Raw genomic sequence first — 16,906 nt, 5'->3', positions numbered from 1 at the left:
AATTCTAAACCCAGGCCGAGCAGTTTTGAAGATATTTGGCCAGTGCCCTATAACTTTTAACAATGTTTGGCTCGAGCCCGAATACTCAACTAGACCCTCAACCCAAATTCAGAAGCTCATAAACAATGTCCTTTACTCCTAGACTTCACAACTACCGAGGTTGGCAATCAACTACTTTTTTAGTACTCATATATAAACCGCCTATCTTTCATGTTTATACACAGTGTTGTTATAATAATAATAATAATAATAATAATAATAATAATAATAATAATAATAATAATAATAATAATAATAATAATATTATTAATAATAATAATAATAATAATAATAATAATAATAATAATAATAATAATAATAATAATAATAATAATAATAATAATAATAATAATAGCGGTACGGAAAACTGGAGTAATAAGATTTTTCCACATATTCAAAGTTTCGGACCTAAAAGTAACGCGTTAGTAACGCGTTACTTTCGAATTAAAGTAACAGTTACTTTTTTGAGGCAAGTAACGCGTTACTAACGCGTTACATTTTAAGAGAAAGTAAAGTAACTTGTAACGCGTTACATTTTTACAAGTAACTTACCCAACACTGCATTTAATGTATTTAAAAGTAAACGACGTCATTAACTTGAAACTAATAAAATGTTATATAATTCAAGGACGATACAACATAACAGCTAAATTTCCGCTTTTAAACTAGAAATACAAATCACTGAATAAAGTAACGTTTATCATTTTTAAATAATAAATAATAATTTTTGTTCAGTGATTTATATTTCTAGTTTATTTAGACCAACCTTTTGCTAGCTGGGGTCTCCGACCCAAAACCCGCGTTTGCTCGGCCTCCAGCCTCACTTCCCTTACGTATCAGCCTTTCCATCAAGAGTAAATTTCATGCAATTTCTCTTAATAATTCCTGAATTTGGACAGCTGGCAGCTTTGCTCCTAAACCCGCGTTTACTCGGCATACAGCCTCGCAGCTCTTAAGCCCACAATTATATGGAATTTCAAGTTTCTTTTCCTGTTTCAACTATCTAAAAGATAAGGTTTTGCATGACTAGAAAACACCCATTTAAATAACGTAGAAATTCCTTCATCCGCCTTTAGACCCCTTAAAATTAAAAATATCCACTTTTGGCAATTTTCCTGTGGGTTAATCTAGAAAGGCTACAATCATACGAAATTTCATCATTCTAATCCTGCCGGAAGCGTCTAAACATTTTAGGGTATAGAAGATGTCGCATATAAATAACATGGGAAAGATTTTTCAGTTAACCACAAAGCCACTCAACATTTGGATTTTTTTTTTCCTTTTTTGTGATTTACTTAGGTAACGCGAACAAACGCGTACAAGTATACCGAATTTCAAGTTTTTATTCCAATTGCAAGTACCTAAAACATGCAATTTTATGTCCAAAACAGCCGATTTAAATAATAAGGGGAATTTATTAATCCCCCCTTTAGACATCCTAAAAATTAAAAATATTTACTTTTGACAATTTTCCTGTGGGTTAGTCTCGGAAAACTACAATCATGCCAAATTTAATCGTTGTAACCCTCAGGAAGTGACTAATAATTTTGGGGTGTAAGAGGTGCTCCATATAAATAACATGGGAAAGATTTTTCAGTTCCCCATAAAATCTCTCTAAAGTTGAAAATTTTTAATTTTACTGAATTACTTAGGTAATACTAGCGAAAATACTGAATACAAGTATACTGAATTTCAAGATTTTGTACCAATTCCAAGTACCTAAAACATGAGATTATAGGTTAAAAAAAATCATTTAAATAACATGGGGTATTTACTCATCGTCCCTTTAAAATCCTTAAAAACTAAAGATAATCGTTACTGACAATTTTCCTGTGCGTTATTATTATTATTATTATTATTAATAATAATAATAATAATAATAATAATAATAATAATAACAATAATAATATGTAGGGCATAGGATACACTCGTTAGATTTTTGAGGAGGAGATAATTTTACACTCTAGATGGCACAACCGACCTTGAGTTTATACCATAATCATGCTTTTAAAAACGGCAATACTTCAGAAATTAAAGAAAATTTAGTGTACGAAGCAAATTAGCTTAATTTTGTCATAACCAACTCTTTTTCTCGGGGGAAAAATCAGATATAGAGTAGGTCAGTGGGTCATGGATCAATATTTGTGAGTGGGTCGTGGGTCAACAGGATGTGACGCACTGCGACCCACCACCTATCGTGATCCACTGACCCACTCTGACCCACCGAATCATCATGACCTACTCTGACACACCGACCCACTCCGCTCAGTGCATTGCAGACATCCTCTTCTTCCTTTTTCATTTGTTTTTCTGGTTACTTACCTGAGATGAAAGTGAGAAAAGAACTTCAGAAACTTTTGAATGTCGATATTTGTAATTGAATAACAGCAACTGGACTTGGCTGTTGTTTGACTTGGCATTTGGCTTTCGGGACAGTCTAATTTTACACAGTCTTTTTTTTTTTTTTTTTTTACGTTGGCCTACTTTACCTTGATTTGAAACTTCCGTCCTATTTTGCACTGAAAATTATCTGTAATTCAACAAGGATGCAATTATATGTGATAATTAAATTGAAATTCATCGTAATATGAACCATGACACCATCTTATATCCGAAAGATCAGAATCACTGCTATTGTAAGAGAGCAGTGCTTAAGCGATTGACGTAGAAATTCAAACTCCGATTAGGGATAATTTCACAGCCTTATTTTGTTACAAGTGTAAACTATTTACACAGTGGAGAGGAGAGTGGGGTCAGAGTTGATGACGATGGGCTTTGGTAGGCGGTGGGTTATCGTGAGTCATGGTGATTGGTGGGTCGGAGTGGGTCATGGTTTGTGGGGGTTACGTTGGGTCGTGGGTCTAGTGGGTCGTGATTCACGGTAGGTCAGTGGATAATGGGTCACGTTTTCATTGACCCACGACATGCCTGGGAGGAATACGGGAATTTAGCAGGAGATTGAGCCTAAGAACTTGGGAGATGAGGATCTGTGAGTGGTATTTAACGGAGAATAATGCTTCTTATTCTAACATCCCGAGAGTATGCTTTCGGAGCAACAGCAAACAAAGTTTCATTTTTCTTTTAAATTTGGGAAGAACTCAATTAATAGCATAGTTTACCATACATTGACCGTAAACTGCATTTAACTGTATCTGGGTTCAATTTCAAATGGGAGCCAATGTGGTTCGGATCCCATGTTAACATGTAAGTCCGTGTCTCATGCAGCTTTGAGAGTAAAACGAACCCTAAAGTTCAAAATTAAAAAAAAATCTATCTATTAAAATGCTACAGTACCAATTAAGAGCGTTTTTTTTACCAGCTAGCCTACGCTAGCTACTACCCGAAGACGGTTACGCCCTCTGCAGGGGAAGAGATGTTTAGTGTATTGTGCTGTTCAGGAAGCAATGGTTGGGCTATGGGTAGGTACAGAAAACTTTATTATTCAAACTTTAACAGTCATTATGGTCTTTAACCATAATCATGAGGAAAGGTATATACATAAACTGCAGAAAACCATAACTATAAGTGATATGATGTGGAATGATAAAAAGTGCGAAACTCACTACAACACATAGGTTATGTTAGTTGAACAAATGCTGGTTATCTTCTCGCCTAGAAGCGGCGCTAGGCATCAATGAGGACAGAGGAGCCCTGTTAGTACAGAAGGTGTTACTGTGCATATGATGGCCATATGTGAGGTAGATGAGCGGCTGTAGTGTATGGCTCGTAGTAGACGATGTCAGGGTGGTCTGGAGATAGAGTGTAATGGTACAAAGTGAATAGTAATGAGAGCGGAGGGAACAGAGCGGCAATGGGGGAGGTACTTCGGGCATGATCGTCAAAAGTTTGCTGAAGAAGTGGATGATTGTTGTACAGGTGCTGGGTGATATATTTAGTGCGCAATGTTTCTAAATGATATAAGATATGCGGAAATGTATGTCCATGATAAAGATCTTGAGTGGGACTTGGTAATTTGATGCGATAAGCAATTCGCAAGGCATTACGTTCCAAGATGCATAATTTGTCATAGTATGAGGTCGGAGCAGATATCCAAGCTGTAAATCCGTACGTCAGAATCGGGCGGAGGAAAACTTTGTACGTGTTAAGAAGTGTATGAGTATGGAGTCCCCAGGTAGTTCCAGCAAGACCTTTCAGAAGATTGAGGCGAGAGTACGCCTTCTTGGAGATATCTTTCAGATGTGCTGTCCAGGTTAGTTGATGATCGAAGGTTACTCCTAGATATTTGACACTGCGAGTAGGTTTTAAAGGTACATCTTGTACAGAGAGGTTTAAGAGTGTTGGGTTGCGGTGGACACATGAACGATGCTTCGGGGCAAGAAATACAATACATTGAGTTTTTGCTGGGTTTATTATCAGTCTCCAGTGGAAGCACCAATCAACAAAGGCATTGATAGCATCCTGGAGAGCCAGATTAAGCTGATGAATTGTTTTGACCGTCGCAGAAAGTGCAGTGTCATCGGCATACTGAAAGAGATTAACAGTATCTGGGATTGCTGGGAAGTCGGAAACGAATAGAATATATATATAGTAAGGGCGACAAAGCCGATCCTTGGGGAACTCCAGAATGAAGAAAAATAGGAAATGAAAAACTAATGTTGATACAGACGTAAGCCAGTCGACAGCTAAGAAAATTAAAGATGAATCGAAGATAAGCAATAGGCAGGCGAAGCTGTTTGAGTTTATAGATGAGAGCGGGATGCCAGACCTTGTCGAATGCCTTCTCGAGATCAAACAGAACCAAGCAGGATGGATTGCCTGTGTTAAAATGATTAGATATGGAATTTGAGAGGCGAAGCAATTGGTCATTAATACTAAAAGAAGGTCTGAAACCAGCTTGTTCGAGTGGGATGACGTCATGATGTGCCAAGTATGAATGAAGACGTTTGACAATGATCCGTTCCAATATTTTACTGAAGGTGGATGTTAGTTGAATAGGACGGTATGAGCTAACAGAAGCAACAGGTTTATGTGGTTTGAGAAACATAAGAGCTTTCGAAGTTTTCCAGTCAGCAGCTACAAAGCCAGTGCGAAGAATAAAGGTAAAGATGTGACAAAGCAGATATAATACTACGTACGGACTTTCTTTAATGTGTCTATACGTAATAGAATCCATGCCAGGGGCTGTATTACGTCTGTGAGCTACAACTGAATTGATGTCAGATATAGAGATCGGTGTAGTAAGAGGATTGTTGTCAGGCAGAGTGTGATTAACATTAGGCTGTAGATGAGGAGAATCCAGATTGAGTTTGTCGACTGGATGAGAACGATGTGAAATTTCAGGTGCGAGAGGCGTAAAGATGTCCTGGAGATATCTTGCAAATGCATTGGCCTTGTCTGTATCAGTGTGAAGCGGAGTATTGTTGTCGATAAGAGGATATTTTGTACGAGTATTTTGACCTGTAAGCTGTCGGAATCTTTTCCAATACTGAGTGGGATGTGAAAGTGAGCCGAGATTGTTGAAAGCTTTGACCCAGCATCGTAATTTGTAAGCCTTAAGATAGTTGTGCACCGTTCGTTGCAACTGCCTGTAATGATGAAGAGATTCAAGGTTGCCAGTGGCAGCAAAATCTCTATAAAACTGTCGGGACCGTTTGATCAGTGGTAAGTAGTGAGGAGGTAAGGAGGATGGAAAAGTCGAAACTGTTGACTTAGGGATATATTTGTCTGTGGCGTTATGGATAGCATTAACTAAAGAATCCAAAGTTTCAGAAAGTTCTGATTCTGTAGCTGGTGGATTTAAATGATGAAGATGATCCTGAAGATACGATCTGTAAGTTGTCCAATTTGCTTTATCGTAACGATAGACAGTACGGGGAGAAGAAGACTGAGAAGTGGTAGTTACACGAGTCTGAATGTCTAGTTTGATTGGAGTATGATCGCTACCAATGAGATCAAGAACGTTAACACAGCTACGATGTAATATGTTGTTCAAAACAATAACTATATATGGAGTAGTCTGACTTGCGGGACGAGCTGGTTTTGGAAGTGGCAGACTTCCAGTAGTCATCACTCCAGTAGTATGACTGGTGATGTAGTTGAGAAAACGGTCCCGTTGCGTATGTGTCCGGCTATGTAAATTCACATCTGTCATAATTATGTATGTGCGGAAGGAGATATACTGAAAGAAGCTGAACGGAATATCATGCCCAGGACGGATGTATATAGTTGCTACAGTCACATACAATTCCTGATAATATAATGATATGATAAGATATTCAGGAAGATTAGACAGAGTCTCAGAGTGACTACGAAATGGGATAGAAGGTGAAAACCCAATCGCTACTCCCCCGTTGGCTCGCCTAGCAGGGAAAGTGCTATCTTGGCGTAACAGTTGGAAGCGAGATATGCGGCATGACAATCTGGGTGTGAGATGTGTCTCATTAAGGATAAAGGCATGGATTTTTTCTTCGAGTAAAAGTGCTTCGAAGAGCGGCTTATGCTGTGGTAAAGAACGGATGTTTAAAAACAAAAAGGAGAGCGCCATAATGCAGAGAATGGTGGGAGGATAGCTGTTAAACCTCTGTTTCGAGTACATTTGAGTGATAATAGACGACATTGCCGGAATATGTTGGATAGATATTGGCGTGGAAAATTGCCTTAGACGCGATTTGAATTTGTTGGGCGATGTGATCTCAAAGGAATGGATGGATATTTTGTAGCGAGAAGATAAGAAATGTGAGAAGCTGATGGATAGAAACAGGTTGCTGTAAAGCTGGATTGGCGGGTGGTTGGATTTGGTCCGGTATGCGTAATGGTGCCACAGTCTCTGGCTTTGTTGGTTCAGGAGCTGGTTTGGATCGGCATTTGTAACTGTATGTAGGGTGAGAAAGATCTTGACATGTGGAGCAGGTTGGAGGTGATTGTAAATATGTACAGCTTCTTGTAGGGTGAGGGCCGGAACAATAACCACATTTGAACGGATTTTTACATTGGGAAGTGGAGTGCTGACCGTAGACCTGACACCGTTCACAGCGAATGGGTAAAGGAGCGGAGGTGCGTGATGGTTCAACACGATGGCGTTGTTTATAGATATAGGCGCCACGGGTGAGTAACTCATCGATAGTCTGTTGAGAGTTTGTGAGAACCCGCACCATGTAGGTCAACCCATTGTCGTTTTTGATTCGGATACATTTTACGATATTGTGCCCTTCCAGTTTAAGTTCTTCAAAGACTTCCTCGTCACTATAGCTCGGATCCACCCCGCGTATAACGACAGACAATGTTGGTGATTTCCTCGGTGGTGGTGGATGTTTCGGGCGTTGGTCGCTAAGCTTTGTCATGGTGGATTTGGAGCCAGAAATCTCAAAGCTGCACTTGTTCCGTGTCGTACGGAGAAACTCCGGGTCAGGCGTCTTAATAATCATGCCATTCCTAGTGTTGACTATTTGAGTGATGTTCGCCCGAGGCATGTATTTTGTGATCTGTACTAAAAGTAGCTTTGGATTTGAAAATTTTGGATCAAAGTTCTGAAGCAAGAAAGAATGGATGGTTGGTCGACTAGGAGGAGGGAGGTTTGGAAACTGGCGGTCATCCTGAATGTCAATGATCATGGATGCCTCAGAGCTGGCATCGCTTAACTTATGTTGACGTTTGGCAGGCGGTAGTTTTGTGGATGCAACAGGAGAGTGTTGACGAGCTGATGAACCCTGACTGCTAGAAATCCTTTCCAGAGAGTGGCAACGTCGTCTAAGAGGTTTACCGGATGAGCAAGAAGGTTCCGGTGCTATAGGTGGTAAGCCAGAATGTTGTCCAATGACAGGTTGGGACGCCATAAGTCACGGTGTAGGTAACAAGTGAAACAGTGTGACGAAATGAAAAGATGAAATGAGTGAATGATGAAGCTAAGCTTCCAAAAATATGTACACTAATGTGTACGGTAACACAGTCTCCACTCAAGTGAAACCCTTAATCTCTCCCACTCTTTTGCCCGTTGCTGAGACTTGCCGTACTTGCGTCCACAAATACGTAATAATCACAGCCTGGACTTGACACTGAGAAAACAATGCCTCCAATGGGAAAGCTGGAAACCAGCGAAGTATATCCAAGAGCGTTTTTTTTTAGGGTAAGGGAATAGGGTTATTAGTGAACTGGATAATCTTTATTCATCAATTATTAACTGATTTGGGCAAGGTGATACTCCTACTCCCAGCCATTAGAGGGTTACGCCCTCCCTTTGGCATAGATGCATTTAGATTTACATTGATTGTTAACACTGTGAGATGTTCGAAGTGCAGTTTTATAATCATGATGAAAAAGTGAGCATACTAAACTAGGTGTTACTGATAAATAATAATAATAAATCAAAAGTAGAACATAAATGTGCAAATATATATATACGAGGTGCTAAAGTATAAATATGATAGAAAAACAAAATGTATCACAAAAGTAATAGAACTTATAGCAATGATGATGAGGTATGAGATGAAGTGCAAGCACAACACAGACATAGTTAAATTAGCAAAACAGATGCAGTGTTAAATCTTCTGTCCCGGGGCGACTCGGGACTGATGAGGACAGGGGGAAGCCCTTGTTAATAGTGAGGATTACGTGCTAATATGGAAAAATATGAGGAAGATGATCATTAATGAAGTAAATGTCATATATTTCCCGTTCGTCAGCAGTCAGATGTGTATTTTGGACAAACAGAGATACTAAGATGTTTAACGGTGAATGTTTGTACCGAAATGTAGCGTCAGTAAGAGCATCAGCCTGCAGGATGTCCAAGAATAGCGGATGACCTGTTTGTATACGTGAAGTGATATACTTTAGTCGTAGTTCTGAGAGATGTTTCGTGATTTTTGAAAAATCTATATACTCATATGTCAGCCATGTAGGGTAAGGAAGCTTAATACGATAAGCCAACCGAATAGCATGTCGCTCCAAAATGCAGAGTTTTTCGTAATATGACGCAGAAGCATTGCTCCAGGCGGTGTGTCCAAAAGTGAGGATGGGTCGGAGGAATGCCTTATAGGTGTGAAGTATCACTTCAGCTTTCAGACCCCAAGTCGTGCCTGTGAGACGGCGCAATAGATTTAACCTCATGTTAGCCTTAGCTGTTAGCTTTTTCAGGTGAGCATTCCAAGTGAGTTTTGAGTCGAAAACCACGCCTAGTTAGGTAGCAGTAGGGGTAGGGCGTACACGGTATCCATCAACAGTTACTTGCAAAAGATTCGGATTTCTGTAAACGCGGGAACGTCTGTTTGGAGGCAAGAATATGATTGCTTGAGTCTTTTCTGTATTAATGGTTAAATGCCATCTCTTGCACCACTTGATGTAATTATCGAGAGTTCTTTGTAAAAGAATATTAAGTTGTTGGATAGTTTTACCAAGAGCAAGAAAAGCTGTGTCGTCTGCGTATTGAAAAGTAAAAACATTGCGTGGAACTGCAGGGATATCAGAAGCGTATAGGATATACAATAAATTGCTGAGAGCCGAACCCTGAGGAACCCCAGTAAGCGGAAAGATAGGCCAAGATAGAGCATTGCCGACTGTAACATAAGCAATGCGATTTGTAAGGAAAGAATATACTATCCTCAGATAGCAAAGTGGAAAATTGAATGATTGTAGTTTTTTGATTAAGCCGTAATGCCAAACTTTATCAAAAGCCTTTTCTAAGTCCATAAGAATGAGGCAAGAAGGGAAGGCTTTATTATACTGGTTAGTGATTATGGTGCTGAGGCGAAGTAGCTGGTCATTTATGGAGAAGTTAGGCCGAAAGCCTGCTTGATGGATGGGTAGTAGAGTAGTTGTCTCAAGGTACTTATGAAGACGGCAGACAAGAATTTTCTCAAAAAGTTTACTGAATACTAGTGTTGTAAATAGAAAAAAAAACGTTCGTATTTTTTCAGAAATGTACGTTTTTTTAGAAAAAAAAACATTGCCTCTCGTTTTTTTTCTAAATTTCGTTTTTTTTCAAATAGTCATTTCTAATGCATCTTACGTCTATTATTTAAGTATTAAATATTTTTATGTAGGTATAATCACCGTAAAATGCAATATAAATTAGACGCTAGATACTGATACGCTACAAGTATTTTACAATTTACATGAATGCCATACCTATTAACAATTCGGGTTTCAGCAGTTTTCATCAATATCAACTAATAAATAAAAGTAGAAATGAAATTTTGTTTTTTCGTGAAAGCAGGTCTTTAATAAGTACGAAAATAATGTCTCGAACAGTATAAAATTCAAATAACTTGTCTAAAGGTAAAAACTAATACTAATTTGCCTAATAGTATTTTTCTAAATGTCATATATAAATAATTTGTCGACTAGATATATATGATTTGCAGAGCCGGCTCTACCTTATATGCAACACGTGCATTTGCGTGGAGCGGCAAGTTTGGATGGTCCGGTAAAATCTGTCATAAGTATATTATTTAAATTAAATATTTCTTGTTGGAAACAGACTTCATGATGATGGTAGTTACATTTACTAAGCTGGCCTTCTATTTGAATAATACATTCATAAATTGTGTTTAGGTTCCATTAGTTTAAGGCCACATCGACAATGCTAAAGCAAATGGTCGAATAAATCCGAGCACAAATTGCTTGATTGTTGCCAAATGCAAGAATTCAATTCTCGAATAGTAGTGAATATCTGTTCCATTTAGTAAGTTATCACAGTTTTGATATGACAACTAGTCTTGTTTTTGTCAGAAACAAGTTCCTTATCATTAAAGATAGAAACAAGTTTTTTTTTTTTTTTAAATGTTAACAGATATTGAAGAGAAATCAAGAAATAAAGATGAAAGAGCTAGTTGCACTGGAATTGCAAACTAATGCATTAATATTGAAGCTCGATAGTGAATTCTATAAAAAGGATTACCATCTTTCCTCTGCAGGTGTGTTTGCTTTATCTTCCACTAACGTAATAGATTAATATTTAAAAAAAAAAAAAAAAGACAACGGGATTGCATTTTTAGTAAGTATTTACCCACAACTGCACTTACCCTCACCTTTGTTGTTCATGCTGGAGTAGCATACTTAAAATCATGACTTTTAAGATTTGTTCTTTCTGGAGAAAAGGGAGGCGGCAAATTATGCCATTGCACGAGACGACAAATTCACTAGGACCGGCCCTGATGATATGTATATAAAAGACATGAATATAGGATGACACAATTTGAAGTAATGCAGGGTGTTTGAAAATTAATATTAGGGTTTCGAAGCTTTGTAGTATCTATTACAATTAACTTACAATTATAAATATTATATCAAATGAAAGAGCAACTCAAACAGTTTTGTACGCACGCATGTACATGCATTGTTTCTTCTGTCTGCCGTTAGAAAGAGCAAGCAGCAAAGATGTAGACTAGAGAGCAGAAAGTTTTTTGTGTTTTAATAAAGACTGAATCTGTACAGTGCAACGGTCTGTGTGAAGAATATTAAGGAGACGCGTGCAACTACGTCCTTATCATTTGCAATTGCTATAGGTCTAAAGCCTACAGACTACGGTTTACGTGCTAATTTCGCAAGTGAAATATTGTTGCATAACAATGAAGATTTTTCTGGATCGTGTCGTCTTCAGTGATAAATCGACATTTCACCTAAGAGCTAATGTGAATACTCATAATGTTTGTATCTGGCCGTCAGCAAATCCTCAGGAGATGGTACACTTGAAACGAGACTCCCCTAAATTGAATGTTTTGTGCCATATGGCGGAAAGTTTATGGGCCTTTCTCGCCTATCGACTAGATGTGTGCCGTGTGACAAATGAATCTCACATTGAACACTTGTAGCAAAGACTGTTTGAGGTGCTCTTTTACTTGATGCATTGCTTATAATTGTACGTAAAATGTAATAAGTACTACGAAGACTTAAAACCCCAAAATTCATTTTGAAACACCCTGCATTTCTCACCAACAGTGTTGGAACTAAGATGTAAAAATGATTGAAAATTTTCCTTATAAAGATATTGTTTACAACAACGATATTATTATTAGTCGAGACTATAACTACAACAACAACACGAGTTAGTAGTCAAAAAAATGTAATCAAATGTATACTCGGTGGCCTAGGTAGCCAAAGTGGCACACACGGGTGTGTCATTTGCTTAATCCGCTCCTGTGTGGACACTAATTATGATATCGGGATATTATTCTTACAAAATATGGTTGTACTATAGTTTATCATATTATTTTTTTCTTCTGGTGTCGAATTTCCTTCTCAAATTTCAACCCAGTCAAAAATTCTAGAATTTTCTAATTTCGAATTTCCTTTACTTTTTTTCCCCTGTAGCTTCCTTCGTTGTAGAAAGACCTCCTTATACTTGTCAGGTAGATACCTCGGATGGATACCTAACTGTTGACATCAATTGGACGGGCCTGTGCGCAGTGTTGCCAATTAGGAAAATTAAAATTTTCCTAAATTTGGGGAAAAAATTAGAAATTTTTGTTTATAAATCCGTACCTATACGTCCGAATGCAAGTCAACTTACGCCAATCGAACATTTGTTCTTACTTAACAAACGCAAGTACAGATCGTTACAATGGGGTAATTAGGGAACGCACGAAAAATTCGTATTTAGGTTCTAACCTTTGATTTTTCTAGTTTTTCCCTAGTTTTCTGTTTACAGTAATATATTTTTGGTAATTAGAAGTTTTGTTCCTTAAATATCGTCATAATACTTGTAGAATATATTAGTGGTGTACCAATGTTTAATTTAAGATAGTTTGCGTCTGTCTGGTAGCAGTGTTACCAGCTACAGAAAATTTTAATTCCATATTTTAGGGGAAAATTATCTCTTTTGTCTATTATTTCCCTCTTGTTGGCTATATTGGACCAAACGTACCAGTATCTGGAAGTCTCGTCTTTGCTCTACACAAGGCATTATAGAAAGTTTCAATAGGATAATTAGGGGAAGCACAGTAGATCTTGTTCTCTAATTGGGAAGATAACTGTGATTTTTTTTAAAGGTAGAATGAGATATTTTTTATTGACATAATTATTTTATTAGATATCGTCACAATACTTGTAGTATATATTAGAGGGATACCAAAGCTTATTTTAAGATAGTTTGTGTGTGTCTGATAGTAGTGTTGCCAGCTATAGAAAATTTTAATTCCAGATTTTAGGGCAAATTTTGGAAAAAATTCCCTTTTTTATTTCTATTATTTCCTTCTTGTTGGCTATATTCGAACAAACGTACCAGTGTCTAACAGCCTCGTTCTTAGCCTACACAGCGCATCATAAAAAGTTTCACTAGAATAATTAGGGAAAGTACAGATGAGGTTTATAATAAACCATGTTCTGTAAATGGTAAGAAAATGGTGAATTTCTGAGGTAGAATGAGATTTTTTCTTTAATTTCATGCTTAATTTGTTATATATCGCCATGATACTTGTAGGATATATTCTTGGAGTACTAAGGGCTATTTTCAGATTGTTTTCGTCTGTCTGACGGCAGTGTTTCCAGCCAAAACAATTAATTCCCGCTTTTAGGTGAAAAATTCGGAAAATTTCCCTTTTACCCTCTATTATTACCCTCTTTCTGGCTACATTGAAACAAACGTACCACTACCTGAAAGCTTCCTTTTTGCCCTATAGAACGCACCATAAAAAGTTTCAATAGGATAATTAGAGAAGCTGTAGCCCCGGCATATTTGATTTTTGCTTGTGAGGCATAAAAAGTGTCAAAATTTCATGTGTATGACAGAATTTTTTCTTTCCCTCTTTGGATGGAAGCAAGCGACTTCAGGATTTCACTGTACCTTGTCAACACACCAAAGATTTTTTTAGGCGACTTGAACCCATATAGCAGCAGTGGTACTAGATACAAAAAATTTTGAAATTCGGTTGGGGATTTTTTGTAAATTTTCATCCCTACATTTCCCTGAATAATTTCCCACCCATTGGCAACACTGCAATGCAACTTACACCAAAAAATAGCCACATCTATTTTCTAAAAAACAAGGCCTTAACCATATCAATCGAATGAATGGTTTTTGAGCAATAAGACACTAACTGGAAATGTAGGAAAACGCCAAAAATGACCTGGGTCCGAAAGGAATAATCACACAATTTTGCTAGTATATAGGTGCAAAAAACAAAAGTTTTGCAAGTTACGAGGGCTTCGACTCAAGTTCTGTTGATTATTTTAATAATCTGCGACGTAAATCAATAAATAATAGTTCCCAGAAAAAAACAGACATTTGAAAAGAAACATGAAAAAGAACGATGTTTTATATTGAAAAAATTTCACAGAAAAAAAAACCGTTTTTTTACAACACTACTGAATACTGATGCCAGTTGAATTGGTCTGTAAGAGGAAACAGAGTGTACAGGCTTGTTCGGTTTATGGAACATGCAAATTTTTGATACCTTCCAGTCTAAGGGATAGAAACCAGTTCTGAGAATGAAGTTGTATATCGCCACCAGTAGTAGTAGAAGTGATTGCGGGGCTTCTTTAATATGTCGATAGCAAATGTTATCAACCCCAGGGGCTGTGTTCTTTTTCCGCCTGAGAGCAATGTGAATTTCATCTGTAGTAATCGGTGCGGTGAGTGGATGTTCCAGATCAATGACGTGATCTGCAGAAGGTTGTAAAGCAGGAATGCAAGAGATGTCTGTCCGTTCAGAGATCTTAGAGGCAGCTGTTGGAGTAAAAACTGTCTGTAGCTGACTAGCAAAAGCGTTAGCTTTCTCTTGGTCTGAGAAAAGAGGAGTGCCATCTGAAATTAGAGGATAAGTTGTTTTCGTATTTTTGCCAGTTAGTTGATTAAACCTCTTCCAATAGCGTGATGGGTGTGCTTCCTCAGATAAGGTATTACAAGTCTTAATCCAACTGCGACGTTTATATGCAGCAAGATAATTACGAACCGTTCGTTGCCATTGGCGATGTTGATGAAGATAGACATCATTCCCTGTTCGATGGTATTCACGGAGATGTTGGCGAGCCTTATGTATGAGAGTGACATACGTCGGTGGTAATTTTGGCTTGTGGAGAGTCACTTGAACAGTCGGAATGTTATTATGAGCACTGGTTCGTATTGCCTCACTGAGAGTAGTAAGACACGAAGCCAACTCAGGTTCTGTAGCTGGAGCTGCTACACTTGAAAGAGTGTGTTCGATGTCTTGCCGAAAATGAGGCCAATTCGCTTTGTCAAATCTAGGAACACGTCGCGGTGCAATTTCCCGTCGTGGCGGTTGTCCTCGAGTTAATGTTAATTTAACTAGATGATGATCGCTTCCGATGGAATCGAGAACTTCAAGCTGACAGTCGTTAATAAGATTTATAGATGTAATTACGACATCTGATGTAGTCTGACTGATTGGTCTGGTGTGACTAGGAAGGACATGAAGATGCAGCTGGAGATTGTCAGTTAAGAACTGCTGAAAATTTGCCTTTTCACGAGCACTACGACTATGGATATTGATATCCGCTATGATAATAATATTACGAAAGTTATGGGCTATATATTCAAAATACTGTAATGGTATGGGTTGGCGTGGTCGAATATAGATTGTGCTAAAATTAACTATTAATGATGGAAAGTATATAGAATAAAGTAAATATTCCGGGAGATCTGCAAAAACTTGAGGAGTATATGCTCTTACTGGATATTTGGGAGAATAACCTATTGCAACCCCTCCTTGAGCACGTGCCATATGATCGGGATAATCATGGCGCTGTAGTTGGTAACCAGAAATATGGGCTAACACGTTCGGTCTTAAGGCGGTTTCGTTAAGTGCAAATGCATTAATATGCTCCTCATATAATAATGTTTCGAATAACAGCTTATGTTGTGAAAATGAACGAATATTGACGAACAGGAAAGTAATCCCCATAATGCAGAGTAACACATGCATGGTTTTAAACAGCAGTTTCCAGAGGCCCAATGTGAAAGTGAACATAATTATTGGAATACGTTGCATGGAGATTGATGTGAAATATGGATTTTGCGGCAGAGATTATATGATGTAAGATATGAGCCCGTTGAAATGGAAATATATTTTGTAACACCAAGCTGATATAACGGAGGAGATCTTCAACGGTAAGCGGAGGTAATATGGATTGAGTCGGTTGAGTTGCTTTATCAGCCGTTTTTAGTGGTACCGTTAGTTCTGGATGCTCAGGAGTTGATGCTGGTTTGGCTTTACAGCGATAACTGTAGGTAGGATGAATCCCACTGCAAGTATTGCATTTCGGCGGTCCTTGGAGATTGGGACACGCTTTGGTTTCGTGCAGCCCTGAGCAGTATCCGCATTTAGAGGGATTTGAACAGTTAGCGGTAGTATGATCGTTGTAAACCTGACATTTTTCACAACGAATTGGTAATGGTCCTTGAGTTTTGGATGGTTCAACCCTGTGGATTTTCTTATAGATCGGCGCACCATATCGTAATAAGTAGTCGATAGTATCCTGACGCTTACAAAGAACGCGGACCATGTATGTAGGACCATTATTATTTCGAATGCGAAGACATTTATCGACTGATATCCCTTCTTGCGCTAGTTCCTCTAGTATTTCTGCATCTGTCAGTTCGGGTGAGACACCGCGAATGACAAAAGATAGAAAAGATGGCTGTCGCGGTGGTGGAGGCTGCTTCTGACGTTTATCTGCCAATTTTGTGAGTTTAGCGTTTTTCCCGAAAATTTCGTACGAAGCTTTGTTCCGTATGGTAATTCCAAAATTTGGATCTTTGGATTTGAGGATGTAGCCATTCCTAGTAGAAACGATTTGGATTAGAGTATCCCGTACCCTAGGAACGTATTTCATGATTTGTAAGAATATCATTTTGGAATTTGTGAATTTAGAGTCATAATCCGTGAGTAGAAAATGATAGACAGGATCGAAGGTTGAACGTGATAAAGACTGATCAGTAGGCCCGGTAGTCATATTA

At 38.1% G+C, this 16,906-nt stretch overlaps 1 protein-coding gene across 1 annotated transcript; it reads right to left on the bottom strand.

The window, feature by feature from the left end:
* Positions 1-2,565: 2,565 nt before the first annotated feature.
* On the bottom strand, positions 2,566-6,544 carry LOC145674632 (uncharacterized). Its single transcript, XM_081744849.1, has 2 exons — positions 5,136-6,544; positions 2,566-2,569 (listed from the first exon to the last, which is right to left on the bottom strand). The coding sequence occupies exons 1-2, from the start codon at positions 6,542-6,544 to the stop codon at positions 2,566-2,568; spliced, it is 1,413 nt and encodes a 470-aa protein (XP_081600975.1).
* Between the last annotated feature and the right edge of the window lie 10,362 nt (positions 6,545-16,906).

The sequence above is a fragment of the Thermobia domestica genome, chromosome 17, assembly GCF_964235325.1.
Source record: "Thermobia domestica chromosome 17, izTheDome1.hap1.1, whole genome shotgun sequence".
In the NCBI taxonomy this organism is placed as follows: Eukaryota; Metazoa; Arthropoda; class Insecta; order Zygentoma; family Lepismatidae; genus Thermobia; species Thermobia domestica.
Note: the sequence above shows the minus strand (reverse complement) of the source record. Positions and strands in the feature narration are given on the sequence as shown.

Coding starts and splice junctions, on each gene's coding strand:
- LOC145674632 (XM_081744849.1), bottom strand. CDS start 6,544: ATGGCGCTCTCCTTTTTGTTTTTAAACATCCGTTCTTTACCACAGCAT.